This window comes from Aspergillus ibericus (assembly GCF_003184845.1).
Source record: "Aspergillus ibericus CBS 121593 unplaced genomic scaffold BO80scaffold_18, whole genome shotgun sequence".
Taxonomy (NCBI): Eukaryota; Fungi; Ascomycota; class Eurotiomycetes; order Eurotiales; family Aspergillaceae; genus Aspergillus; species Aspergillus ibericus.
Window position 1 is genome coordinate 499,171 of NW_020292116.1, and position 25,009 is coordinate 524,179.

The following is a 25,009-nucleotide window of genomic DNA, read 5'->3' on the forward strand; positions in this document are numbered from 1 at the left end:
ATCACCTGTCACGTATTGCAGGCAGCCTATCAGTCCAATGCGTTCGGCATACTCCGTACTCCAGATTACTTTCATGAACTTCCGTGATTAATTAACTCCTAGAATGACAGAGCCGGAGTACCCACGCGGCCTCCGCAAAATCCGTAGGCAGCACACGCAATGAATATAATTAAGTTGCTGCCTTCGATTCCTCCACGAGTACGGAGACTGGAGTACTCGTGGAGCTGACGGGTTAATCAAGTAATGGCCCCTCAGGCATGAAAACAATATGGATCTGGCCTAGATGTGGTCATTAGGCTGCAAATACATCCCGTATTTCGAGCTCTATGAGGAATCTATATTAAGGTTCATGGTCATGGGGGAATTAGTACGAAAGCTACTATGGCGCCATGATGACGACGCCAGAAAAAGTTCCAAGCCCCAAGATTAACTAAGAGTTATGGCTTAATAAATTGAGATTGGAAGACAAAGACTGGCCGACATAGTGGCATGCTTAGAGGCGTATTGCTTTTGCCTCAGGAGTAGATGAGTCTATTTGAAATATCTGGGGATGGATATAGTCCGCAATTATAGGGGGTGGTTATTCTGGGAGCATACACAACGGAGAAAGGCAATCACATGGTATCTCAAATATAGGATTAGTCTTTCTTCCTCCCCTCCAACACGCGCATGACATCTGCCGCGCTGTCCTTGTCGCCCTTCTTCTTCTTCGGGCCTCGTTTCCTCTTTTTCCCGCCCCGGTTCTCCGTTTCCAGCACCACCTCTTCGTCGTCCTCTTCGTCTTCGTTGCGGCTCCCGCCGAATCCCATGTCCATGTCCATCGCGTCCAGGGCTTCCCGGCGACGTGCCTCCTCCAGGAATTTCTTCCGTCGGAGTGCCGTTTCCGAGTCCACATCCTCAGCGTCGGCAGCGGCAGCGGCCTCCTCCGATTGACGCAGCGCGGCAGCCCGTTTCAGGGCGGCCAGGAGAGTCGGATCCTTGGCCAAGGGGTTCGATCGGTCCACCTCAGGAACCTCATCTGTTGTAGACGTAGAAAAGTAGTTTCGAGGACGGTTGGTCGTCTCAGCCGGCTTCTTCGTATCGCTGACAGGGGCTGTCTCTGTCGCCCGCGCGGGTTTCTCGCCCACCTCGCCATCCTCACTTTCGTCTGATGAATCGTCGTCATCCCCGATATCAGCAAGTGGGTTATAATCATCCCCGACGCCCGCGAAAATATCATCATCCTCTTCCTCCGGCGGCGGAGCAGCTTTGGATGCTATCTCAGCCGGAACCTCCATACCCAGCGGCTTCGCATCCTTATCCAGGACTAACAGCCCAGCACCACCGGCCTCACCAGGCTTATCCAACCACCTCACCTTCCTCTTCGTCTTGCCCTCCGCATCTGTAATCTGTAGAATCTCCTTTCGTCTCCCATTCTCATCCTGTTCCACCCACCGCTTCTTCTCAGCCTTGGACTCTCCTCCAATCCTCTTAAACTTGGTCCCCAACGCCGGCTCAGCCGGCTTCGCCGCCGCCGCCGCAGCAGCCCGACTCGCCTTCAACTCCCTCAGAATCTCATCTCTGGACTTCTTCTGCGGCGGCGGAGCCATCACGCCCTTCTTCTTCTTCTCCTTCTCCCTTGGCGCATCCGGCAACGCATCCACCCCCTCCCCTTTCTCCCCCAACACCTTATCCAATTCATCATCCAGATCACCCACCTCCTCTTCCTTCTCTTCCACTTTCTCTTCCGTCTTCGAGACATCCTCACCCCCCTTAACCCTCTTCAACAACGCCCAATCCAACCCCTTAACCATATGCGTACTCCCCAAATCCCCACCAACACCCATATCCCCGCGCAACTTCTCAAACGTCGCCTGGTCAATCTGTCCCAACTTCACCATCTCCTCGAGCGCCTTGACGCGCTTCTCTAGATCATTTCCTTCCGCTGCTTCATCTTCCCGTTGGCGGAGCAGCGCCGCGCGATCTTGGTATCCGGTGGGTAACTTGGTTCCTTTGGGGGCGGCGGAGGATTTGAATCGTTTCGGGGCGGGTTGGGCTTCGCGTCGGTATTCGGCTAGTTGGCGGGCGAAGTCAACGTTTGTGAGGGAGCGACTAAAGTAATAAGAAGAGGGGGTTAGTGAGGTGCTTAGGAGGGACTTGGGGTATAGTCAGTTTGGGTGGAGAAAAAGCTCACGGTGTCATGGGAATGCTGGATCGGAGACGTGAACCTAATGGGCCGGCAGGAGTAGCTCCGCCGATACTTTTGCGCGGTTCCTGACTTGAAGATGATCCATCGGGACTGGTTTTGGTGGGTTTGGCGGTTGGGTTGTCGAGGACGAGGCGGCGGAATTGGTCGTTATTCATGATGGCAGAGTGGGAGACAGAAGGTTTCGCTGCGATCGTGGTCTCAGGGGTTATCGGAAGAGGATTTATTGGTATTAGTGCAGGTCCATGGGTGGTATATTGGGATCCAGTCGTGGAACAGGCTCGTGGTGGTGGAAGCTGAGAAAGTTGTCGCGGGAAGGAGTCCAGACCGAAAAGTCGCGGTTCGACGTCAGACTCTTGGCACGCTGTACTTATCGCTCCCACTCCTGGCTACATTCTTTGACTTAACTTTTTTTTCCCTTTTTTCAAACTTTTCCCATTGCTCTCTCTTAACTTCGGACAATCTGCTAACCCATGAGGCCTCTTTTTCATGAATTCGATATTTCTCAATATCTCTATCTTGCGCCCTCTGTGTCCAGTGCTAACAAAAGAACAGCAAGCTAGGAAATTGATTCCCTGGGTTCCTTGTCTGCATGATACTGTCCGCTTCACCAAGTCATTCCTATTCACGCGGACTGCAATGTCTACATGGCCCAACTTAATCAGTCTGGTCTCTATGAGACTTGTTAAAGAGCTACGGTGGGTAGTCATCCCATTTATCAGATACCTCTGGTGAAGGTCATCAGAGGAATATACGTGTAAACGGTCCCCGTCTATGTTATCGTAGCGGTGGCTGGCTCCTTTCCCTCTCTTGGCGTCGTTAATGGCTCGAACTGTTGCCATACTTCTATTCCTTAACTTGAAAGCATTCCGAGTCTGAAGGGTTTGATAGAAGAGTTTGCTTGCTCGAACACAGTTTCATCACGAACTCCCATTGACCCGTACCCCAAGGTTAGGTATATATCTTCTGCAACTTCGTCTCACGGCATATGATACGACACCTCAGCGCTTTGAAAACACTTTGAGTCTTCCACTATGAAATCGGGTCTACTGTTTGGAGTCATGTCTCCCAAGTTCAAGAAGTCTAAAATATTTCTAATAAGCTTACATCTAAGGCATTTCCCCTCTCCCCTTTTCACCTACTATTGTGCGAGCAAGAGAACACTCTGGTTGCAACTATGATCCGCCTGCTCGCCTAAATCTGACCATCGGCCCTCAGGTTCTGTTGACGCAGCTGTGATTTTACTCTAGAGAGGGAAATGGGCTAATCATACATTTACGTCGCACGTATATGGCGCTTAGCCCGAGTCCACCTATCAGTTGATAGGCCAGCTGGTCCCCATCTATTCTGACCAGCGGACCTAGTCTTTCCAGGTCACCACATATAGCTCGAACCTCTTAATCTGGCGCCGAAAATGCTCAGAAGTCTATTTCCAGTTATGACAGTGCTGAACATACATGCACAGCCCCACATGATGAGACATCTGCCGTCTGGCATACATGACCAGCAAGATAATGGGCCCGTGGAATGATCAATTGGCTTGCTACCCCTGTCACCGGCGGGGTTTATAGCAAGGCTAACTCAGGTCGAAGCTACATAACAAGGCTGCGCCTATCGTATCCACCGGCGGTAACGGTAACGAACTAATGCAAGTTCAATAGCCGGTTTGTCCCGTCTATGGCATTCCATCGTCAAAACGACATGATCTATTGGGCAGGCTCGCCAAAGGGTGCACATCTAGCCTCATTACTTTGTCTCGTGCACTGACAACTCAAGGCTAGTGCATCTTAGTTCCCTCAACTGAGACTCTCGAAGCGCCTAGTTATGGCCAGAGCGCAAATTCTTTGGACGAGGCATTTTCACGCTGAGGTGCGAAACAGCCTAGACGGCAAAACCAAAGGGGCAGCCCCATATGAGAATGGCCCGTCTGTGATGATTAGACAACTGGGCGTAACGCCGAACTCAAAAGCCTTATCCGTCCGAACGCTCATCAAATACCAAGTTACTCGACTCCCACATGATACATTAGCCTCTACAGCTGTGAGTCTTACGGCGCAACTCCGTTTATCCTTGGAAGCGTTAGATATAAAATCGTCTTCCTTCCCGCTGAAGGTCGATTTCAACTCTGGCTTCTCAGTTGTCGATAATCCTACCTATAGCTCGCTTCTTCGTTCTTTGATATTCCAAGTCTGCAGGCCAGCTTCGGCGGAACTCCCAAGTTTCCTTGTATATGATGTCTTCCAACCCCAAAAAAGCTTCCGGCCTCCTAGGCAATGCTCGCGCTGCACCTCCCCCTCCGCCACCTCCAATGAGCACCGAGAGGGATTTCACTCTTCCGACTTCCCCACAGCCTCCAAGTGTGGCTGCGACTGGTCCTGCTGGAGACTTTTTGGTCCAATTGTTGATATACAATGGCCATCCTTTCAAAGATCACTGGGCGTACTGGGTATGCTCGCACACCAGCCCTGATTACGGTGTCATGATTCACGCGACTGGAGATGTGAGAAACGGCTTCAAATTCGAGGTGAAGCGCGGCCATGACTTCCTGGCCACGCAGAACCCTCCTAGCAAGAGGATTCCACTTCAATGGGTTAGTGGGGAGTACTTTGATGAAGCGGCTATGCTCAACAATGGACAATACAAGATCGACAACAATCCTGTCTGTCGTTTTGAGGCTAGTGCCCACAAGGTCAAAGCTCCTGAAAAGTCTTTGAATACCACTGACAACAAGGTAATTGATAACCCCTTTTCCCTTTATCATCCGTCATTTTGAAGATACGTTCTATTTGCGGATTATTTTCGAAATCATTGTTTCTATGGTCACCCCTTCCCTATTGCTTTGTGGTACAATAACTGACAATATTTTTCAGTCACTGGGGGCCAGTGTCGGCAAAAAGGTCACCCAAAGGAACTGTCAAACATGGATTGTCGAGTCTGCCGATCAACTTGTTAGGGATAATATGCTCAGCAGAGATGTTGCCAATTACCTTCGGGCAATTCAGCAGTGATTGTCCAATACAATCCTTACGGTGGAAGCTATGGGGTTGCGAATACTTTGGCAGAATTTAAGGGCTGAGCGCTTCTCTTATATCTTTCTTTGCTCTCTATATATATGACCATCGCGTGAGCTCAAAGCTCGCAGTTATATACCTTTCGACAATACAAAATAAAGCCAAGGGTGGTAGATTGTCTCGTCGTCCACTGAGTCCAGGATCATTGGAAGATACTTGTTGCGCCAATCATCCTGCGCGGCATCGCTGAAGTATCTCGGGTTCACCCTGATCCACCGAGCCTTACAGTATTCCCAGTAAGCAGGATACCACCCAGCCTGGGCCCAGTCGATGATTGCAGCCACTTTCGGATTTGCTCCTGGGGAGATGATGATGTTAGGTGGCAGAAGATCGTTATGCGTGAAGACCACAGGTGTGTCGATGTCGATATAAATTCCACAAGCATTCTGAAATTGCTCGACAGCATCTCCGCCTAGAAATGGACCGGTAAGGTCCGGATGGTGCATAACAAAGATGTCGTTCAGTGGCCGCTTGCTTAGGCTACCTATACAATCGCAATTGTTAAGGCGTTTGTCCCTAGTAGTCACTCAAAAGTAGGCCTACCGATGTACATGTCTCGTGGGTCTTGTTCCAACGTCCGAACAAGGTTCACTAATTCATTAAGTTCTTCGCAAATAGCTCGCCTCGCATCATCACTCAAGTCATCCCATCTATTCGATAGAGTGTCCCCTTCTGCCAGGGACATGTAGATAAACGTCTGGCCTTCGTCCTCGGTCCAGCCAAAGATCTCGGGAACTGGTACGCGGCCATGCAGTTGCTCGCGCAGCATCATTTGAGTTTCCGCCTCAACAATACTCACACTGGCACCGTACTTGACAACTAGTCCTAGAGATGGGATCATGACAGGTGGAGGGGAGTTGAAGTTCCAGGCAGAGGCATTTCCAGTCTTCACATTCAGAGCTCGTATATCGGCTGGTGATGGGAGCGAGGGGGCCCGTCGCTCCATAAAGAAGCTGCTCTTAGAGAAGGTCTTCATTATGCCACAAGCGGAGCAAGATCTAGTGATGGATAGAAAGTAGCTATGCAGTAAGGGCCAGGTCGACCAAATAATACATTGGAATGTGTGGGTAGCACTGGGAGTGAGGCTTAGACTGGAAGGGTACCTACTATGATCTTGTAAGACGGGTGGCGGTTGCCCCCCCCCCCCCCTCCCCCCCTGCAAACTAATACTGCCATTCAGGACGGTTCTAGTTAGTTAACTAGTTAAGTGGAGCATAAAGCTAGGTGACTCAGCAATTCCAGCACAACCCCTTATGTAACCAACTAACCGAAGGAGGCAGCGGGTGGGGCGCCACCGCACAAACGCGTGACCTCGAGTCGAAACAGCGAAAATTCCACACCATCGACTCGCTCGCTCGCAACCCCGACAAACGCCAACGACAGAATCCCTCCTTGTTGTATCTGAAGGTCAGATTTTATCGCCAAGATGGGTAAGGTAAGTACAACGAAATGATTCCTGCCTCTCCACGAGGTGTTTTTTTGATGATGGGAATAGACATGCTAATATGATGATGACTAGGTTCACGGATCTGTAAGCCTCGCCTTCGACAACCCTTGAAGCAGAAAGTCCACCCTCTAACTCGCACATACAGCTCGCTCGTGCCGGTAAGGTCAAGAGCGCAACCCCCAAGGTTGAGAAGCAGGAGAAGCAGAAGTCCCCCAAGGGCCGTGCCCGCAAGCGTCTCATCTACACCCGCCGCTTCGTCAACGTTACCCTCACCGGTGGCAAGCGCAAGGTATGACGACCACCTCTACGACCAGCAAGAGAGAAACACATCAAGAGAATATCGGCTCACATCTACTTTCTCACTATCTAGATGAACGCCAACCCCACCCAGTAAACGGCGAACCCTTTCGATGAACCAACATACCAACGAACGAATTCCCCGGGTTATGGGCATGATTGGGAAATGAGGGGCTGAGCATTTGTGAAGCGTATTTCACGCTGGGGGGAAGAAGGCCCGCACCACCATGCATCATCACCAAATGTGCATGTGGCCTAGGGCTCTTCGGGCCCGTTTCTGGCGCGCTTTTTTTTAACTCGACTTGTGTGTGTGGAAACGGGTTTCATTATGGGATGGATTGCTTTCGGCTACGGAAGACGATTGATTCATGTTCATGTTTATCGGACTTTTATTGGGGTGAATACGATCGCTGTTCAGTCTCTCAGGTTTTTCCTTGTTCTTGTGGGCTACCAATGCGCGGGGGTCGGGCTGTAGAGGGGAAGTCTTGGATGTGGGATTTGGGGGGTGTGAGTCACGGTGGCGAGGCTGGCTTCTTGGCTGAGGAGTCGGTGGGAGACTGATAGTTATCCGGTATTGCGGGATGGCCAGGATGACGTGAGATCGGGGTTTACTGGGGCTCTCCCATTCGGATTGCCTGGGATGTAGTTGTAGTTGGGGTCCTGGTTAGGAATAGCCAGTCGTAGATTTCACACTGTATCTGTCACTAGCTGTACAGCTCAATATACCTCGAATATCGACCAGCTCAGCTAAATATCCACATAGAAAGATCCCTGTACCCCTCCAGCTCCTTACACCCCTCAGCAAATACTTACCCCAATCCGCACACCGTACTCCTGTACCCAGTTCTTCCTCTTCCCAGCCTTTTCGACCTTCTCCGCCCTCTCCTGCAAGATATCCTGTAGCACTGACGTCGCACCCGCAGCAACATCATTCCGTCTCACGTTCAACCGCAGCAAGTCGCAAGTTTCCTTCTTCTTCACAATGGATTCCCACTCCGTTTCGAAACGGATCCGCCACTGCGTCTCCGACACCCGGCCTGCAGGATACACATCACCCACGATGACAGCCACCCGACCCAGATACTGACACCACCAGACCTCCTGCGCGGAAAGACACCGGGTCAGTTGTTGATGATACGCCTGGTCCATGGGCGCGAGGTCCCCCGTCCAGCGCTCACACAGCACGAGTCCAATCAGAGCTCGTTCAACATGCGAGAGACAGTTCGTTGAGGCCAGCATCCCCGTGGTCGTGCTGTGCAACGCCGCCGCCGAGCGAGACTCCCGCGGGACTTGCGAGTGCGCATAGAGCAGGTTTGCAATCGCCGCGACCAAGTTCGACGTGAAAGACGGCGGAGGGTGAACCGACCCGATAGGCGAGGACGAGGTCGGCAGCGTCGACTGCAGTAACTCCCTGATCGCATTCGCTGACGGAGGCGCATACGGCATCGTCGCCGCCAGCAGGGGATCCTGAGCGCGGACCTCACTCGGCAATCGATCAAACAGAAACCCCTCACGAACACCGCCCTGACAGAACTGAATATGGGTAATCTCCGGCAAGGCATCCATAATCACATTGACCAGGACCGCCACGGCCGGAATCTGCGATGCACGTCTCTTCGACACGCCAAAGATCTTCTCATCCGAATCCGACACCACATCCAACACCGACACGGTATCATGAAAATCCTCCCTCTTGACCCGAAATCCATTGATAATGGGAATCGGATACGGCTCAACCTTGGACTGCTTCATCAGCACATATCCCCAACCTCTGAACCCCCCACCACAGAGATACAAATCAAACCTTCCCCTCCTCTTCGCCATCTCCACCAACTCCTCAGGAACCTCCAACCGTCGATACGCATCCCAAAAATTCCTCCTCATCTCCTCCTTCACCTCCCCCACTGCCTCCCCCCCGCCGACCTCCTGCGCCCTCTCCAACCTCTTCATCAACGCCGCCGCCCCATACGGAAAACTAAACGACCCCTTCGGACTCGTCCTCACCATCCCATCCCGCTCCATCACCCACGTAATCTGCGTACTCCCACCCCCCAAATCCATCGCAACCCCCGCCACCGCCGCAGAGCTACTCGCGATCCCCAGCGCCCCAATCCTTCCCTCATCCTCCTTCGACAACAACCGAACCTCCCACCCCGTCACTGCTTTAATCCGCGCCCGGAACGCCTCCGAATTCGGCGCCGTCCGGGTCGCTTCCGTCGCGAGGACATAGATATTCTCCCGTGGCACCTGGAAATCCGTACACGTGCTTTGAAACTGTGAGAGACGATCCACGACCTGTTCAATAATAGCGTCGGGAATCGGCCCTCTTGTGCCTTCGGAGGTGGTTGTGGTGGTAGTAGAGAACTGTGCATCGTAGAGAGAAATCCCAGCTCGATCTTGAAACACAATCGGCATGATCCGTGCAGAGGGGGGAGAGAGATCCGTTATGGAAAACCGGATACCATTACTATTATCATGTGAGTACTATGATCTGTGGTATGGGAGAGAGAACGTAGAAGAGGGGGGTATACCTGCCCATATCCACGATGCCGTAGAGATCGGGACTGTTTGGCATAGCTGGAGTTCCCATTTTGATGGTGCTGAGGCGTTGTGCGATTTGCATATATATGGTGGGTGTACTGTGTATGATATGTAGATGGTGGGTGAGTATGCTGGCTGGTCAGTGCGTCATGTCCTGCTTTGGTGGTAAGTACTACTAAGTATATGTGTGCATTAAAGCCGTTGTGAATGATTGCATAGTTGATGGTTTTTACTCACTTTCAGAGTGAATACTATATAGAGAGATGGGGTTGGATAGTATCAGAATATCTATGGATTCGTTGTGGTGAAATAATATTGCTCTAGTGCAGTGTGGCGTTGATATATTTTGGCGGAGGGGCTAGATCATTTAAGGATTCAAGTTACCCCTCCTTGCTAGTCGTTTGCACGGCACGCCAGCACCACCAGCGCTAGTTATGGACTTCAGATACTTGCTTCAATTCCAGATGTCTTGCTCAGGGTATAATTCTGTATTGTCTTTACTAACGTAGCTAGAATCATCATGTCATATTCATCATGGTATCATATCTCGATCGCTAGGAGCATTACACATTACAGCACATATCGGAATCCTGCACCATAGTTTTCCTCTCCATGAGTGAAATTCTCCTTGGAAGTTGTCTGCTCCGCTCTCTCAGCTGCCGTGCCATACTTCTTGTCCAGACGGCGGTTCTCCCAGACCAGCAATGTGCGCAAAGACAGTGCAAGGATCACGGTGAAGAACATAAAGGCCGCACAGATCGACTGTCCCCGAATGTAGCGAGGTGCATCACTCGATGGGAAGACATTGGTTCCCAGGAAGGGACCACACTGGCCGATGATGTTGAGAATGACAATACCCATTCCGCGTCGGCTATCCGACCCTTGGTTATCTATACCAGTTGTCAGTCCCGCTGTCAAGCTCACACTGGGATGAACTTACTCAAAACCCAAGGAAGGATATTCGCGATCGAGGGAAAAACTCCTATAGCAGCCAGGAACACGCCAAAGTAGCGTACACCAACGGAGGTACAGGTCGCAAGCAGCACATATCCAACCGCACCGATCAGCGAAAATAAAGCGATCACCAAGCCGCGCTGCTGAATTCGGTCGGCTAGCCAGGTAGTGGCGATCGTAACGAGAAATGAGGCAAAGAACGGCGGGGCAGTGAGGCCTTGAGCATTAATCGAAGTAAACCCCATGTCTTGGAGAATCGTGGGAAGGAAGACAGGCAGTGACGAGAAGCTCACATTGCAGCTGAAGTACATCAACTATGTCATTGTTATTAGGGTATCACCATACGGAAGTGGATGTACATACCGCAGTGAGCCATGCCTTGGCATCCCACAATGTCTGCCACAGTTCTTTCCAGTTGATGCCGGTGACCCGCTCACTTTCACCACTGCGTCGGAGCGATCGAGCGCGTGCCACTGCCTTCTCTTCTTCAGTCAAGAAGCGAGCAGATGCCGGGTGATCGGGCAAGTAGAACCACGCCAGGAAGGCGGCCACAAGTGACGGACTTCCCTCGACGAGGAACAACAACCGCCAATTGGCGATCTTGGCATGTCCGGAGGTAATTCCATACGCGAGAGCACCGGCAAAAGTGTTTGCCAGAGGAGCGGCTGATAAAAACATACCACAACGGAGACCGAGTTCCTGACGACGATAGAAGAAGGATAGCAAGTAGGGAGAACCCGGCCCGAAAGCTGCCTCTGACATCCCAAGCAGAAAGCGGAGAGCCATCATCCCACCCCAGCTCTGCGTCGCAGCTTGGCAGGTCGCAACAATGCCCCTGCAAGAGTATTAATGGGTTGAGCAGACACATGAAAGATGACTTACATACCAGGACATGACTGTGATGGCTGCCCATCGGTGGGGTGGCATGATTTTCCACATCAAAGCCAAGAACTCGAACAACGTGTAGGATATGTAAAAGATCGTCAAGAGCCATGTATAGCGATTCCCAGTAAGATGCAAGTCTTCTTCCATTCCCGCGATTTTGGCATTTCTGTCTTCATGTTAGGCGAGCGACCACACCTGGATGTGAAGATCTAGAAACCCACCCGATGTTGCTCCGATCTAGGAGGGAAAGAAGATCTATACCGATGCACTCGGTTAGCGAAGATCGGAAACTCAAAACAAATGATTGGCAAGGGCGGAAAGATTGTCGGATGAGCGGTGAAATACGAGGTGGGAAAACGAAAATATGGTCACTTACACAGGAACCCTAAGAGAGTTGGAACCCGCAAATCCAACTTCCTCACCAAGCGGGCTTCAACCGCGGGGTCAATGGTGACCGTCTGGGGAACTTGCGGAAGTGCTGTGCGGAATTCCTCATCATGTGCGACTTGTTGCTTTTCTGGGTCAGACCCTGGGGCCGCGACAATGGCATCGACATTTCCCGTCATATCGCCAGAAGCGTCCTTCTTCCCAAAGAAGCCCATGACTCACGGCGGAATGGAAAAGAACAGATGGAGAAATGGACGACAGGACAAGAGCAGATTCGCGAGGCCGGAGCGTAGATTTATAGTGCCAGCGCAATGAGGGGCCTCGCGTAGTCGGCCACCAATGGCTCAGTTTGCTTTGCAGCTCTGAGATTTACGCGAGTCTGCTCTTTAACCTCCGGCTCGGAGGATGACGTTCAGCAGGGATGGGAGGGGACGGGAGAAAACTAGTGGATCAATCGGACGAGTCATTTGCCCTCCCAGGGAGCACGCTGGCTCTTTGTTCACGCTCCCGGTGCATGCAAAAGCCGAAGTGGACGCATGGGGTCAGATGGATCATGGATGACACGCTCTGGGGACCCAATCATGACGAGTGCGGAGAAAAGCCATCGCTGTGTTGTGGGTGGCGGGTCAAAGCTTGGGTCGAATCCAACCGAGCTTGCGAAAGGCTTGGTTGGGGAGGTCGCAAAGGTATTGGGTGATAAAGAAGATGACGAGGCTGGAAGTTTCAGTTTGACTCGTTCGATTCCCTTGCCAGCCTGACTGCATGGTTCCCTCGCATGGAAACGGCCGAGGAATGTAGACATTAGCTGTATACTGGATCTGTTAGCGAGGCAAACGTTCCATGACGAGGGGTTCAGCTGAGGCAACTCTGGGGACTCACTCATAGTAGGACTAGTTCTGGGGGCGGCTGGAACTAAAGACCCCAACATTGCGGGGAATGGCATCAGATGCACGAATTGCACGACTCGGGATTGTGGGTTTTTGACGATCTCTCCAGCCGGAGCCCTCCCGCGCCTTGCCTGAACGGGAGGGTTGCCAGCCTGGAGGCTCAGGTGTCCAGCAGCACAGCAGACAAACAGCGCAAACCTGCACGGCTGGTCTCTACCGCCCCCCGAATCCACTCTGGGCTCGGCCAGGAACCTCAAATTTCCGCGTCGCGTTGGCCTTCGCAGCGCTTGCTCCAACTGACAGCGCCTGATTGTCGCCTGCTGGCCTTCTGCTTCGCGGATGCATCTTAACTTCTTGATCGGATAGAGATATTCCGTGTTAGGCGACACCTTTGATACCCCTTTTTTGCGATTCCACGGCCTCTGCTCATCATGGACGACCCAGCGAGCCGTGTTCCGGCGCAGTTGGTAGGTCACCCCCAGCTCAGATGAGCTTCATCGCTCTCCGACCCCATTGCTAACGGGCCTCCCTTGGAATCGCCTAGCTGCCGCATATGCATCTGGTGTCGCGGCATCGCTATCCCCTTATGCATATGATGCCCACCGATACCGTCGTCGAATACCTTCTCTCCGCACCCAAGATCGTTCGGGAGGCGCAACCGATGCACTGGACGTTCCTGGATGGTCCGCAGGACGGGACCGTAATGCTGACCTGGCAGCCATTGAACCAATTGGGAACCAACTTTGCCAGCGACGGTTATGTCTGGGCTGACGTCGAGCAAGCGTTTACCTTTGAAGCTCGCGGTTACGTATGCGCACCCCGTCTCTTGCTCTTCTACGCAGACCTCTGATCACTGACACGCCATGCGCCAGATGGTGGAGATGTGGCTGCATCGCAGCGGTTATCACCCGCCTAATGAGCCCGTGGCTATCCATTGTCGCAGACGTTATCGACTCCTCCCGCCGAAGGTCCCCAACCCGAATCTGCCTCCCCCCGACCCGTCCTTGTGGATTGTTCACTACTCGAGAGGTCCCCCCACGGAACATATCCCCGCAAATCGGATCCCTGTCTTGCCCCAAGTCCAGAACATGCTAGCCCAGCGTCGGTTCCTACAGAGCCAAGGCCAACTCGCGCGCAAGGACTTTATGCTACACGATCGCAACAACTGGCCAGCAATCAACTTCCCTCCCCAAATGGCCCCGCAAGGCTTTCCTCAGATTCCGAACTCTTATCCAGCTGCCATGGTCGGACGCCAGCCGTATTACCCCCCACCTGGTCCGGGTGTGCCCCCTCCTACCGGTGCCGCTCCGGCCAAGGCCGCGCGCGGGCATCGCGCTTCCTCCGCCGCAGTCAATGCCGCCACAGCTGACTTCGCTCTCGAAGATGAAGATGTCTCGACTGGAGATACCATGGACCTACTTACGCCTCGCGAGATCAGCAAGATGAGATACCAGCAGCATCATGAGTGGATGGAGGAAATTTTCGCTTCGCCCTATGCCATCAATCAAATCACCCCGGTGTCCCTGGGTCTGGGCCGGAAAGGCGAGCTGGAGTCGTTGACGGCAGGCTTCTTCGATGCACCCGTTGGGCCGGCCAGTGGTGAGACGAAGGATGCTAGTGCCTCCGTTCAAGCCGAGAAGATGGAGCCTGCTAAGGCGGAGGAGTTTGCCGACCGTGTCGCTAAGAAGGTCGCCGACATGACTGCGGAGATCGAGAAGCTGAAGAAGCGCCATGCGCGCCGCATGGAGAAGTTCAACCGCACGTCGCTGTTGAAGGATGCGGAGCTTCGGCTGCGAGAAGCTGCAGCTGACCCGGCTGATACTGGCGCAGAGACATGGAGATTGGAAGGTCGTCTTGTCATGCCTACAGAAGACGATGACTCGCAAATCCCTCAAGTGGAGAACCCTGCCAAGTTCAAGGTTGATGATATTGTGCGGGAAGTGGAGAAGTCGTGGCAGCGACCAATCGTGCCGGAACCCAAGATCTCCTGCGTGCAGAAAGGTGGTTTGCTGGAGAAGATCGAGCCCGAGCCCAAGCCTGAGGCCCAGTTGGAAGGCGATATTGACATGGGTGGTGCAGACAGTCATTTCCTGGACCAACTGGGCTCGCCGCCTGCTTCAGGGGCCGTTCAAGTCATATCTACCGGCCAAGCACCACCAGTCGCACCCTCCGTTCCTCCTACATCCGGCGTCCCGACTGGGGGTGTGCCCGTGCCACCGCAGCCCCAGCCCACGATGGACACTACCCAGCAGGGCGCGTCTCTGGATGTCGACATGGACATGGGCGATGCGCAGCCTTTGAACACGGCCGCTGGTGAGACAGGCGACTGGGTGATGGTCAACGATGAGAAGAAGGACCAGCATGTGGCAGGCGATAGCTCTCTAGCGGGAATGGGCACCCCCGGTAGTGGCATCCAAGGCCTGACGCCCGGGAACGGAGGAAGTGCCGGAGACGCTGCGCTTGACGGTGCCAACTTCGACTTTACGAATATGGACAGCGCAGGCGATGCACTCGCGGCATACAGCGAGCAGAACGACGGGCTAGATCTACCGGACTTGGAGAATTCGGCCTTTGGGGATGCATTCCACGCATCGGATAATGAAAACACGCATCACCACGATGCGGACGATATGGCTTAGACGGCTGATCCACTGGGATTTCGGGCTTGTTCGGGGCGGGATGACATGGTGTTGTGGTGCTCTTGAAACCATTATTGGCGCTGGATCTGCTTTATGTCTTGAGCCTAGTGTATAGGCGTGTAAAATGAGATCAACATGCCACCTATCCAGCCTGGGTTTGTGCTTTGTATAAGTGTAGCTTCGCCCCAGGGTCGTACCGTTCTGATCAGCTGATACCAGAACAACACAACCGCGACGGCAACACAACCATCTACAACCACCTCACAACTTCATCTACAGATCAGCCACACGCACGACTATAACCATACAAAACTAAATCCCCATCATGGACCTGACTACGCCACAGGATATCCCATCATCTCCTGTCCTAACCAAGTCATCGCATCTACCTGGCTGACGCCATCACCGGGTGCGACCATCCACCTGACAAACCGGTCAAGTGATATGTCGGGATGGCTATCAATATAGGCTGGACAGGGGTATACCCTTTCTTTCTCCTTTCTGATCCTACACAGTTATTTCAGTTGTCTGAGCTTCTACAGGATAGTGTCAGGTTCGATGCCCGACTATATGCCCCAACAACCACGATCAACCTTACTCAGACCAAACAAAGACCAACAATCTACAGGCGGGAATAGCATCAGTTCTCTCTATCTCCCAACACCCATCCATCCTAGATCACTTTGATTATACGATCCATCACCAACACCCCACCCCACCCCACCCCACCACCAATCCCCCCCAAACACCAAAATGTGCTTCACAACCCTCACCGACTCCCTAACCCTCACAAAATCCAAATCCAAATCCAAACACAAATCCCGCCACTCCCCCTCCCCCTCGCCCTCCCCACGATGCCGCTCCCCATCCCCCTGCTCCTCATGCTCCTCAAACCCCACCATCTCCATCCCCGAGACATCCCTCCGCCGACGACGAGACAGAGAGCCTTACATCCGCCCCCCACCACGCAGCTACCCAACCCCGCCCCTTCCACGCCGGGATTCATACACGACCGTCACGAGAAGGCGGTATCGGACGATCGAGGAGACGTTTATTCCGGTAAGAGTGGCGAGGCCGCCGCCCGTGGTGGTGGATGTGAGGAGGTATTGTGATTGGGATAGGATTTGTGGGAGGGAGAGGGTGAGGGAGAGGGTGAGGCCTGGGGTTGATGTGGAGGAGGTGGAGGTGGAGTGTGTGGGGGTTTTGGAGGAGCCGGTGGATGTGGATGTGGAGTGGGTTGTTAGGAGGGGGAGGGACAGGGAGATGGGGAGGGGGAGGGGAAGAGGGCGAGGGTGTTGGGAGGAGAACGAGGTTGAGGAGGTGGAGGAAGAGGAGGTGGATAGGAGGGTGAGGGTTGAGTATATTCGGGGTAGGTAGGGAGGCACAGTTAGGTGTATAGGGAGGCAGGGCTGGGTTGAGGACGGGTTATTGGCTTGTTTCTGGTTGAGATGATAAGACTGGTGTTATGAGTTACTGGTCTATGCGTGCTTGTGGTTCATGATCTTGGTTCTCTCTGATTACTCGGATACTATGTTGGTAGTTGATATCCTATTCTGCATCACTCGGTTGAATAAGTATCCGGATCTACAGATAAACTTCTCCCGTCCATGGATCCTTTAATCGCAACATGCACAGAATGAGCCTGCAACCGGAACATGACCTCAACATCCGTCCTTCCCGCATGACGTCACTTTCTTTGTCCAGATCGTTTAACTGAACACCGGTCAATGTCATGGTTGGAACTCTCAATGTCGTTTCCCCATACCCCACAGACGGTGATCATATATGACACTAACGTGCCTGGGCTGCATAGCTGTGACTAGGTGATCATCACATGGGCATTGACCATCTGTTCGACTGGCTTCCAGCAAAGGAAGGCGCATCCCTGTCCAAACTGATTAACTCAGTCCTGTACCTGCTTATCTTTCCATTGTAAATTGCTCTGCAGATACACTAGTTGGTTCGCAATGATGTATGGCACTGGTTTCAAGAGACGCCGTGCAGAGCTGACCAGGTTAGGAACCGCAACATGTCAGTTCGGAGAAGAAACTCCGTGCCCACTCGCACCCGGTTCAGCTTCTCCACCCTCCGCGGCTTTCAGCAGCCCGAGCTGAGCAAGAAGCTCAACCAAGTCATCAAGAACGAGAATGCCGCCATCGGCGCCCATGAGAAGGCAAGCAAGGAGCGCCTGTCCATCGCTACCCAGCTGTCGGAGTGGGGCGAATGGACGGAAGACGATGCTGTCGCAGATATCACAGACAAGGTTGGCGTCCTGATGGCCGAGATAGGCGAGCAGGAGGACACGTTCGCCCAGTACCTCGAGGAGTATCGCATCGTTCTGAAGCAGATCCGCGACACCGAGAACTCCGTCCAGCCTTCAAGGGATCATCGAGCTAAAATTGCGGACGAGATCCAGAAGCTCAAATGGAAAGAGCCGCACAGTCATAAGATCGACACCCTGGAACAGGAGCTGGTCAGGGCCGAAGCTCAGAGTCTAGTAGCCGAGGCTCAGTTGACCAACGTGGTATGTATTGCTGCCAGGGAAGACATTGCCAACGCTAACCCCCGCATCTAGACTAGGTCGAAACTCAAGGAAGCATTGGATATCCATACTGCTGCGGTCATTGAACGAAGCGAGAAACAGATCTTGCTTGCTCGCCATGCGCGCCGCTTGCTGAACCATCTGGACGATACTCCTGTCGTCCCTGGTGACTCCCCGCGCGAATACGATCGCACGCCTGCCACGAGACAGGTCCTCGAGGATGCCGAGAATGAACTCCGTTCTTGGGAGAGCACCACCGTACCCATCCAGAGTTCTGCCGGGGAACTCCCGAGCAGCGGACTTCTACCAGCGGCGGCCCGTAGGGCTACAAACGGCCGGAGATCCTACGCGGTCGAGACGACTGCCTCGGACTCTGTGCGGGACGTCAATGGATCTGCGGAAGCTTCGTACATCAACGAAGCAGGTCGAGAGCCATATACTAATGGCACCACGACGGAGCATTATGTCAATGGAACTGGGGGAGAGCACTATGCTAACGGCCACACCGCAGAGCCGTACGTTAACGGCAGCGGTGCGGAGCAATATGCTGACAGACCCACCCAGGAAGAGTACGTGAACGGTGCTGCACCAGAGCATTACGCCCATCGTTCTCAAGAGCCGGTCGTCACCAGTGCTGCAGAGGATCGATATGCTTATGGTGGCACGCAAGGGCCATCGGTACCCGGCATTGCTGAGGAACAAGCCGCTAGTGTGCCTGCACAGGACCTATACTCCAGTGAGACGCCACGAGGGCAACTTGCAGGTGGTTCTGTCCCAACAGAAGAATTGGACAGGGACGAGGAGGGAGTACCACAAGCGCCCGACCCACGAAGCTCGTTCACTGCCCGAGGCCCCGAAGCCCCGCAGGTGATCAGCCCAGTGCCGGTGCAGGCCCAGCCGATTGCGATACCCATCTGAGCTGAGGTTAACCCGCTTTTGCTGTCATTCCTCGTTAGTTATATCTGTAGTTCTAGTTTGTATTGTATCAGTCTAGGTAGCCAGCCACTCAAGGACTGAAGTAATCTGCACAGATAAGTTGGAAAAGTGTTTTTGTGCCATTAGTTGGGTAGGAATCGCCGTGTAGTTGGTAGTGCAGGAGGCTGCAATCGCTGGAGCGCCCGCCGGCACGTGACCCAGGCGGCCAGCGTGACGCGGACGCCGCTGGGAGCTCCAGCATCATCTCCAAGCTCCGAGCTGCATCCGCCATCCTCCATCCTCCTCTTTCATCCTCCCTCGTCCCGCTGCATCGCATCCTCCAACCTACTCTGTTCCGTGTCCTCTCGAATATACAATCTCCACTTGCACATCATGGATAAATTGGTCGCCCAATACTCCCGCCCGCCGCATCAGAATGAGTTCTACTCGGAGCAAGAGCAGCGTGACCTTACAGAGAGTCTTCCTCCGATCTCTCTGAAGTTCAACCTGCCTCCTGTTGACAATGTGAGCTACGCACCGCTTGGAGCCGCATGTGGGGATATTGCGTCCTGAGAAGTTGCGGCTGTCTCTGCTTGGAGCTAAGACGGACCTCCCACATGCTTTCACCAATCGCAAAATTAGTGGCTGACATCCTCCTGATTCGATAGTCTAGAGCCTTTCTCCGTGCTATGACTGATGACCACTCAAATCCCAGCTGCCCCATCAAACTTGCCCACGGAACGACGACACTGGCCTTCCGATTCCAGGGCGGAATTGTATGCCGTCATTACTGCCTCCGCCCCGTCTCGCGCTGACAGTCGTTGCCTAGATCGTCGCTACAGATTCGAGAGCCACTGCTGGAAACTGGATTGCTAGTCAGACAGTCAAGAAGGTCATTCCCGTCTCACGGTTGAGCCGCGGGGAGGACAAGAAGTCGAATGAGCCGACTCCTGGTCTCTTGGGTACCATGGCCGGAGGTGCAGCGGTACGTGCTTGAAGCAGACGTGGTGTCAGATAAACGGATTGGATGGCGTGACTGACGACTGGTGCAGGACTGTCAATACTGGTTGAGATATCTAAGCCAGCAATGCACACTTCACGGCAAGTTCAGCCCTCTTCTTAATCCCAAGGCCCTCACTAACGCCCCCTCAGAGATCCGTCACAAGCGCCGTATCACCGTCGCCGCTGCCTCCAAGATCCTCGCCAACCTGACATACGCCTACAAGGGAATGGGTCTGAGTATGGGAACGATGTTAGCAGGAGTACGTGAACATCCCACCTTCCATGGGTATACCTGGATCTAACTGACTCGCCAATAGATGACCCCTCAGGAAGGACCTGCTCTCTACTACATCGACTCCGACGGTACCCGCCTCCCCGGCAACCTGTTCTGTGTTGGATCGGGTCAGACCTTCGCATACGGTGTGCTCGACGCCAACTACCGCTACGACTTGACCGAGGAGGAGGCTCTCGAGCTGGGTCGGAGGAGTATCCTTGCTGCCATGCACCGTGACGCCTACTCGGGTGGTTTCATCAACCTGTACCATGTCAAGGAAGAGGGATGGGTCCACCACGGCTTCGACGACATGAACCCGATATTCTGGAAGACGAAGCTGGAGAAGGGCGAGTTCTCGAACGTCACGTCGGAGTTGTAAGCGCTGTGGTTGATCTTGTATGGTGGACATGATACTCTTACTTTAGGTTTTTAAGATATACTTCTATATGTTTATGCTCCGACCTAGTAGCCATCTATAACAGACACTAATAATAACCTGCTACAAAAATCCTACTACAACTCACAACCACACTCCACAATAAACCCTTCATAATAAAAGAGAATGAAATAAATAAATACATAATGCATACATACACACGGAGTACAAACACACATACAAACATCATCTCCAATCAAACCAAGAGCCAAAGCAGTGCTGAAATGCGCCCCGTTCTGGTATAACAAAAAGTTGCTTTTGATAGTATAGTAGTATCATCGTATCTAAGGCCCACTCCCGATTCCAACAAATCCAGCCTAACTACCCAAATCCCTAGATATGGGAAGGGGGTGGGGATGCAGGTGTATTTCTAATTATCAACCCAGAATTTCATACGAATACCCATGGCCGCCAATTCGACGTCCAAGTAGCGAAGCACACCGGGGACCGCAACAACAGTGACATTATCACCGCCGACGTAGCGACGACCGTCGCCGTCTTCCCAGACGTCGGCGCGGGAGTCCTCGAAGACGGCTTCACGGGCACAGCGACGACAGCGGACGATGCTGGGGGAGCCGCTGAGGGTGTTGGGGCCGGAGTGTTGTTGTTGTTGGGTGGAGGCGGCTTTGGCGGCGGCGATGCGGGCCTTGTTGGAGCCGGAGGAGGGGACGGCGACTTGGGTGGAGAGGAAGGAGCCGCAGTCGCGACAGATCCAGGAGCGGGTGGAGTCGGAGCAGTTCATGAGACGGTCCTGGAGGATGTAGGCGGCGCCGTGGGCGATGAGGGAATCGCGCTCCATCTCTCCGACTCGGATACCACCGCCCTTGGCACGACCCTTGACGGGTTGGCCGGTGAGTTGGTTGACGGGTCCGGTGGTACGGACTTGGAATTTGTCGTTGACCATGTGACGGAGACGTTGGTAGTGGACGACACCGATGAAGATGTCGGCGGCGAATTCCTTGCCGGTGATACCGCTGTATAGGGGCTCGTTGCCGAAGTAGTTGTAGCCGGCCTTGCGGAGTTGGTGGCCGAAGTAGTCGGCGGCGGTGTTTTCTTCGGAGAATTGGAAGGGCGTGCAGTCTTGGGGATGGCCGTGGAGAGCACCGGCCTTGCCGGCCATGGACTCGATCATTTGGGCGATGGTCATACCTGGGTTGGGTTAGTGGGATGGATAGGGAGGCAGAGGGGGTAGTAGGGGGAGCTTACGAGAGGGGAAAGCGTGAGGGTTGATGATCAGATCAGGCTGGATACCACTCTCGGAGAATGGCATGTCCACTGCGGGCCAGAGCTGAGAGCAGACACCCTTCTGACCGTGACGAGACGAGAACTTGTCACCGATGATGGGCTTTCTGGGAATACGGTACTTCACACTGAGGGCCTGGCAGGGTTCGACACCGGACTCCGCTCCCATGATGCGGATGCTGTCGATGTATCCTTCTTCGGCGTCCTTGTACTTGACGAAGTGGGTGATGCCGTCGACGTTGACGTACGAGTCAGAGGCAGCATCATAGCGCACGGTGTGCCAGGCGGCGACAAGACTGCCCTCCTTCATGCGAGCACCCACGTGGGGGAGACCGTCTTCGTCCAGGGTAGCACGCCATTCCGCTCGAATCTCGCCGCCGGGGGCGAAACCGAAGAGCTTGGTGACCTCGCGTCTGGACTTGCCGCGGCGGGAGTCCTTGTCGTCGAGGGCGTGGACCTTGGTCTTGTAGATCGTACCATAACCGAAGCCACGCTCGTGGGAGGATTTGTTGATAATCATAGCGTCGTCCATGTCGTAACCGGTGTACGAAAGAATAGCCACAACGGCATTCGTACCGTTGGGGAAGTTATCCAGACCATAGGCGTTGTAGAGAGGCGACCGCACAATGGGCGTTTGACCCGTCTGCAGTCGGTAGAGCTTGTTATCCGTACGGTATTGGATGGCCGTACCGGGCGTACCCATCGTTTGCTTGCTCATCTGGCACTGGTACATGTTACGAGGAGACTGATTCTGGTCGGAGAAAGGCGTCATGTTGGCGACAATGGAGAGGATGTTGGTAGGGCTGTACTCGATGTGGGTCGAAACGCCGGAGATGAGATCCTGCGGTAAGCAGGCAATCTCCATGAAGGGCTGCTCGAAGGGACCAACGTAGTCCAGCTTGTCGAGGGCCAGGTGCTTGACGGGTCTGTACATTCTCGCGGCCTGAGAGAACATGTAGATACCGGGGTACTGGCCACCGTTGGTGTTGGGGATGTATCCAATCTCCAGCTCGCGCGGAATCTTGTCAGAGCCTGCCACCTTCCAACGTCGCAAGGTGTTGGCAACCACAGCAGCTTGCTTGGGTGAGCAGTAGCCGATGATTCTGCCATCGAGCTGGACGGTCACACTCTCGGCCACCGACACGGACGACTCGGAACGCACACCAAGCTGAATCAACGCCTTGGGGATGTGAGTCGTGTCCACGTCGCTCGTCGCAATCAAACACTTGTGCGCAAGATGGTTGAGAAGACCACATGGCGCACCATCAGGAGTGTGCACAGGACAGAAGAAACCCCAACTCTCGGGCAGCAGCTTACGGACGGTCGTCGTCTTCAGCTGCGCGAAGAAACTACCTCTGTGAATCATGCGGAAGTGACTGATGAAACGGTAGAAGTTGATCTTTTCCGCCATGACAGTATAACCGGATGGCTGCTGCAAATCGAGACCAGTGGGACTGACGAGGTTACCAGTCGACAGAAAGTACTCCAAGGCACCTCCGATATTCTCGTTCGACCGCTTCACGACCTTGCTCAGGAAATCCCTTTCGAATGCGGGATCGGTGAACTTCGCACCACCATTACGGTTGGACCAGTCCCTCAGAATGGGCTGGAAGGATCGCACCCATTCTTCGAGTCTTTCCTTCAAGATCATTCCGTAGAGGAATCCACCGAGCAGGATCTCTTGGTTGGAGACAGCATCCGGGTTGTCAGGGGCGCAGTCTCCGGCCACCAAGGCGTAGAGTTTCCGGATCATGAACAAGAGCATCTTGAACTTGTCATAATCCTGGTTCTCAGTGACATTCTGGTTGCCAAGGTGGGGCAGGACGACCTTGCGGAGGAATTCCGTACCAGCGTCCTCGTTCGACATGTCCGCTGGCACACCGAGGACGGGCTTGAACTTCTCTCCAAGGTAGGCCCGGCAGGCTGAGCGGCTGTGTGTGTTGTATGCCTTGTATACCCGCAACAGCAGCTCGACACGGTCGGTCACGAATGTGTTCTTGATGCCCTCGGAAGAAGCGCCGCCAACGATGCCCTCGAAGATTTCGCGATCGTTGGTCTCCACCAGGGCCTTGAGGATCATCATCACCGGGACGAGATACTCGGCCTTGCGCCACGAGAAACGGAAAGTCAGGTTGCCGTCAGTGAGGTAGTGAAGAACATTCGTCTGCGACGTTTGATCCGGCCGCACCGATCGTATTTGGACACCATATTTGGTGTATGTGTGTCCACGGCGAACGAAGGATCCACGAACAATCGACATAGGGAAGTTTCTCTTTCCAACGACCAACATTCGAATGAGCTTTTCGTTTCCGTTGACAATGAAATAACCACCCAATTCCTCCGACTCTTCCTTGTGGTCGACGAGTTCGCTGGGCGTGGCCTTCTCCAGGTGGCAGCGGTTGGTCTGGAGATCATGCAAAGTTAGAAGGTGTCCTATACAGGCCGTTCAATAGGACTGTATGCGTCGTCGCACTCACCCTCAACATGATAGGGACCTGGCCCAACTCTCTGACCGATTCCATCCAATCTCCATTGTTGACCCGCCATTCAATCCTAGCGCGGAGCTTTCCACGGTACGTCGCATGTCTCTCTCTGCATTCGGAGGGGTAGATATTGCGGTTGCGCGTGGTGAACTTGTTGGACGCAGGCAGGGCGGGCTTCTCGAGGAAAACTTCACTGACGCGGACATGGAGCTTGTTCCGCCGGGGAGCCTTGCGGCCCTCCGCCTGCCGCGCCTTCTTCTGTTCAGGGGTCTCGGCTTCACCGTCGATGAATGTCTTGGTGCCGATATCCTTCAATGCCGCCTCCAGGGTCTTGGGGCCGTCGAAGAGCGCATTGAAGGAATCAACATGCGGCCGGATGGCAGCTGCCAAGGCCGGGTATGCGGTCTGGTCCTTAGGAGGGTTACGGAAGAGCTTCTCCCGTCTCAGGACGTCGTAATCGACCGACCAATTCGTGTCTGTCGCCGCGGGAGCCATGGTGAATTATGTGTGGTTTTCTTGTCCGGGAGGTCGGAAAAGAGGACGAAAAAAGTTCGATTGGACTTCCGAAGGCGTACAATCCGAAGCACCGGTGGAAAAGATGGGTGCTAGTGATCGGTAGCAATTCTCATTCCCTCCTTTCTGTAGACTTGCACGAGCGACGAGGGGGAATGGGGAGGGGATGCGACTCGCACAGAGACCCCGAGTGGTGCTGGCTGGAAAGCAACGAACCTCGTCGTCGCTCGACGGGGAAATTTTTCGAGGTGGACCCGGCGGACAGATATCATCACGTGGTGATAGTCCACTGTCTCTGCCTGAGGCAGG

The 25,009-nt window shown here is 53.8% G+C and overlaps 10 protein-coding genes across 10 annotated transcripts; 6 read left to right on the forward strand and 4 right to left on the reverse strand.

Annotated features, from left to right (window-relative positions):
* Positions 1-512: 512 nt before the first annotated feature.
* On the reverse strand, positions 513-2,484 carry BO80DRAFT_381455 (uncharacterized protein). Its single transcript, XM_025716844.1, has 2 exons — positions 2,174-2,484; positions 513-2,091 (listed from the first exon to the last, which is right to left on the reverse strand). Exons 1-2 carry the CDS (start codon positions 2,341-2,343, stop codon positions 639-641), a joined length of 1,623 nt encoding a protein of 540 aa, XP_025575688.1. The 5' UTR covers positions 2,344-2,484; the 3' UTR covers positions 513-638.
* Positions 2,485-4,190: 1,706 nt separating this feature from the next.
* On the forward strand, positions 4,191-5,624 carry BO80DRAFT_424911 (uncharacterized protein). Its single transcript, XM_025719395.1, has 2 exons — positions 4,191-4,916; positions 5,056-5,624. Exons 1-2 carry the CDS (start codon positions 4,419-4,421, stop codon positions 5,191-5,193), a joined length of 636 nt encoding a protein of 211 aa, XP_025575689.1. The 5' UTR covers positions 4,191-4,418; the 3' UTR covers positions 5,194-5,624.
* Positions 5,265-6,363, reverse strand: BO80DRAFT_406475 (aminoglycoside phosphotransferase family protein). Its single transcript, XM_025717758.1, has 2 exons — positions 5,800-6,363; positions 5,265-5,740 (listed from the first exon to the last, which is right to left on the reverse strand). The coding sequence occupies exons 1-2, from the start codon at positions 6,230-6,232 to the stop codon at positions 5,328-5,330; spliced, it is 846 nt and encodes a 281-aa protein (XP_025575690.1). The 5' UTR covers positions 6,233-6,363; the 3' UTR covers positions 5,265-5,327.
* A 319-nt stretch (positions 6,364-6,682) lies between these two features.
* Positions 6,683-7,097, forward strand: BO80DRAFT_444804 (40S ribosomal protein eS30; the record flags this gene model as incomplete). The annotated part of the gene is made up of 4 exons (XM_025721455.1): positions 6,683-6,691; positions 6,776-6,787; positions 6,849-6,992; positions 7,074-7,097. 4 exons carry the CDS (start codon positions 6,683-6,685, stop codon positions 7,095-7,097), a joined length of 189 nt encoding a protein of 62 aa, XP_025575691.1.
* Positions 7,098-7,798: 701 nt separating this feature from the next.
* Positions 7,799-11,982, reverse strand: BO80DRAFT_355140 (putative MFS transporter; the record flags this gene model as incomplete). The annotated part of the gene is made up of 7 exons (XM_025715735.1): positions 7,799-9,467; positions 10,116-10,431; positions 10,482-10,809; positions 10,859-11,330; positions 11,382-11,546; positions 11,602-11,635; positions 11,757-11,982. 7 exons carry the CDS (start codon positions 11,980-11,982, stop codon positions 7,799-7,801), a joined length of 3,210 nt encoding a protein of 1,069 aa, XP_025575692.1.
* Positions 11,983-12,947: 965 nt separating this feature from the next.
* On the forward strand, positions 12,948-15,773 carry BO80DRAFT_381473 (uncharacterized protein). The gene is made up of 3 exons (XM_025716845.1): positions 12,948-13,121; positions 13,199-13,462; positions 13,527-15,773. Exons 1-3 carry the CDS (start codon positions 13,086-13,088, stop codon positions 15,291-15,293), a joined length of 2,067 nt encoding a protein of 688 aa, XP_025575693.1. The 5' UTR covers positions 12,948-13,085; the 3' UTR covers positions 15,294-15,773.
* Positions 15,774-15,921: 148 nt separating this feature from the next.
* BO80DRAFT_424916 (uncharacterized protein) lies at positions 15,922-16,901 on the forward strand. Its single transcript, XM_025719396.1, has one exon. The coding sequence runs from the start codon at positions 16,148-16,150 to the stop codon at positions 16,403-16,405; it is 258 nt and encodes an 85-aa protein (XP_025575694.1). The 5' UTR covers positions 15,922-16,147; the 3' UTR covers positions 16,406-16,901.
* A 421-nt stretch (positions 16,902-17,322) lies between these two features.
* On the forward strand, positions 17,323-18,132 carry BO80DRAFT_354970 (uncharacterized protein; the record flags this gene model as incomplete). The annotated part of the gene is made up of 2 exons (XM_025715728.1): positions 17,323-17,817; positions 17,869-18,132. Coding segments are annotated over 2 exons (759 nt in total), but the record flags the coding sequence as incomplete, so codon positions are not given.
* A 920-nt stretch (positions 18,133-19,052) lies between these two features.
* pre2 (proteasome core particle subunit beta 5) lies at positions 19,053-20,549 on the forward strand. Its single transcript, XM_025719397.1, has 6 exons — positions 19,053-19,275; positions 19,419-19,526; positions 19,580-19,735; positions 19,803-19,851; positions 19,903-20,012; positions 20,070-20,549. The coding sequence occupies exons 1-6, from the start codon at positions 19,144-19,146 to the stop codon at positions 20,403-20,405; spliced, it is 891 nt and encodes a 296-aa protein (XP_025575696.1). The 5' UTR covers positions 19,053-19,143; the 3' UTR covers positions 20,406-20,549.
* Positions 20,550-20,577: 28 nt separating this feature from the next.
* On the reverse strand, positions 20,578-24,897 carry BO80DRAFT_406492 (DNA-directed RNA polymerase I core subunit RPA135). The gene is made up of 3 exons (XM_025717759.1): positions 24,182-24,897; positions 21,669-24,108; positions 20,578-21,611 (listed from the first exon to the last, which is right to left on the reverse strand). Exons 1-3 carry the CDS (start codon positions 24,680-24,682, stop codon positions 20,833-20,835), a joined length of 3,720 nt encoding a protein of 1,239 aa, XP_025575697.1. The 5' UTR covers positions 24,683-24,897; the 3' UTR covers positions 20,578-20,832.
* Between the last annotated feature and the right edge of the window lie 112 nt (positions 24,898-25,009).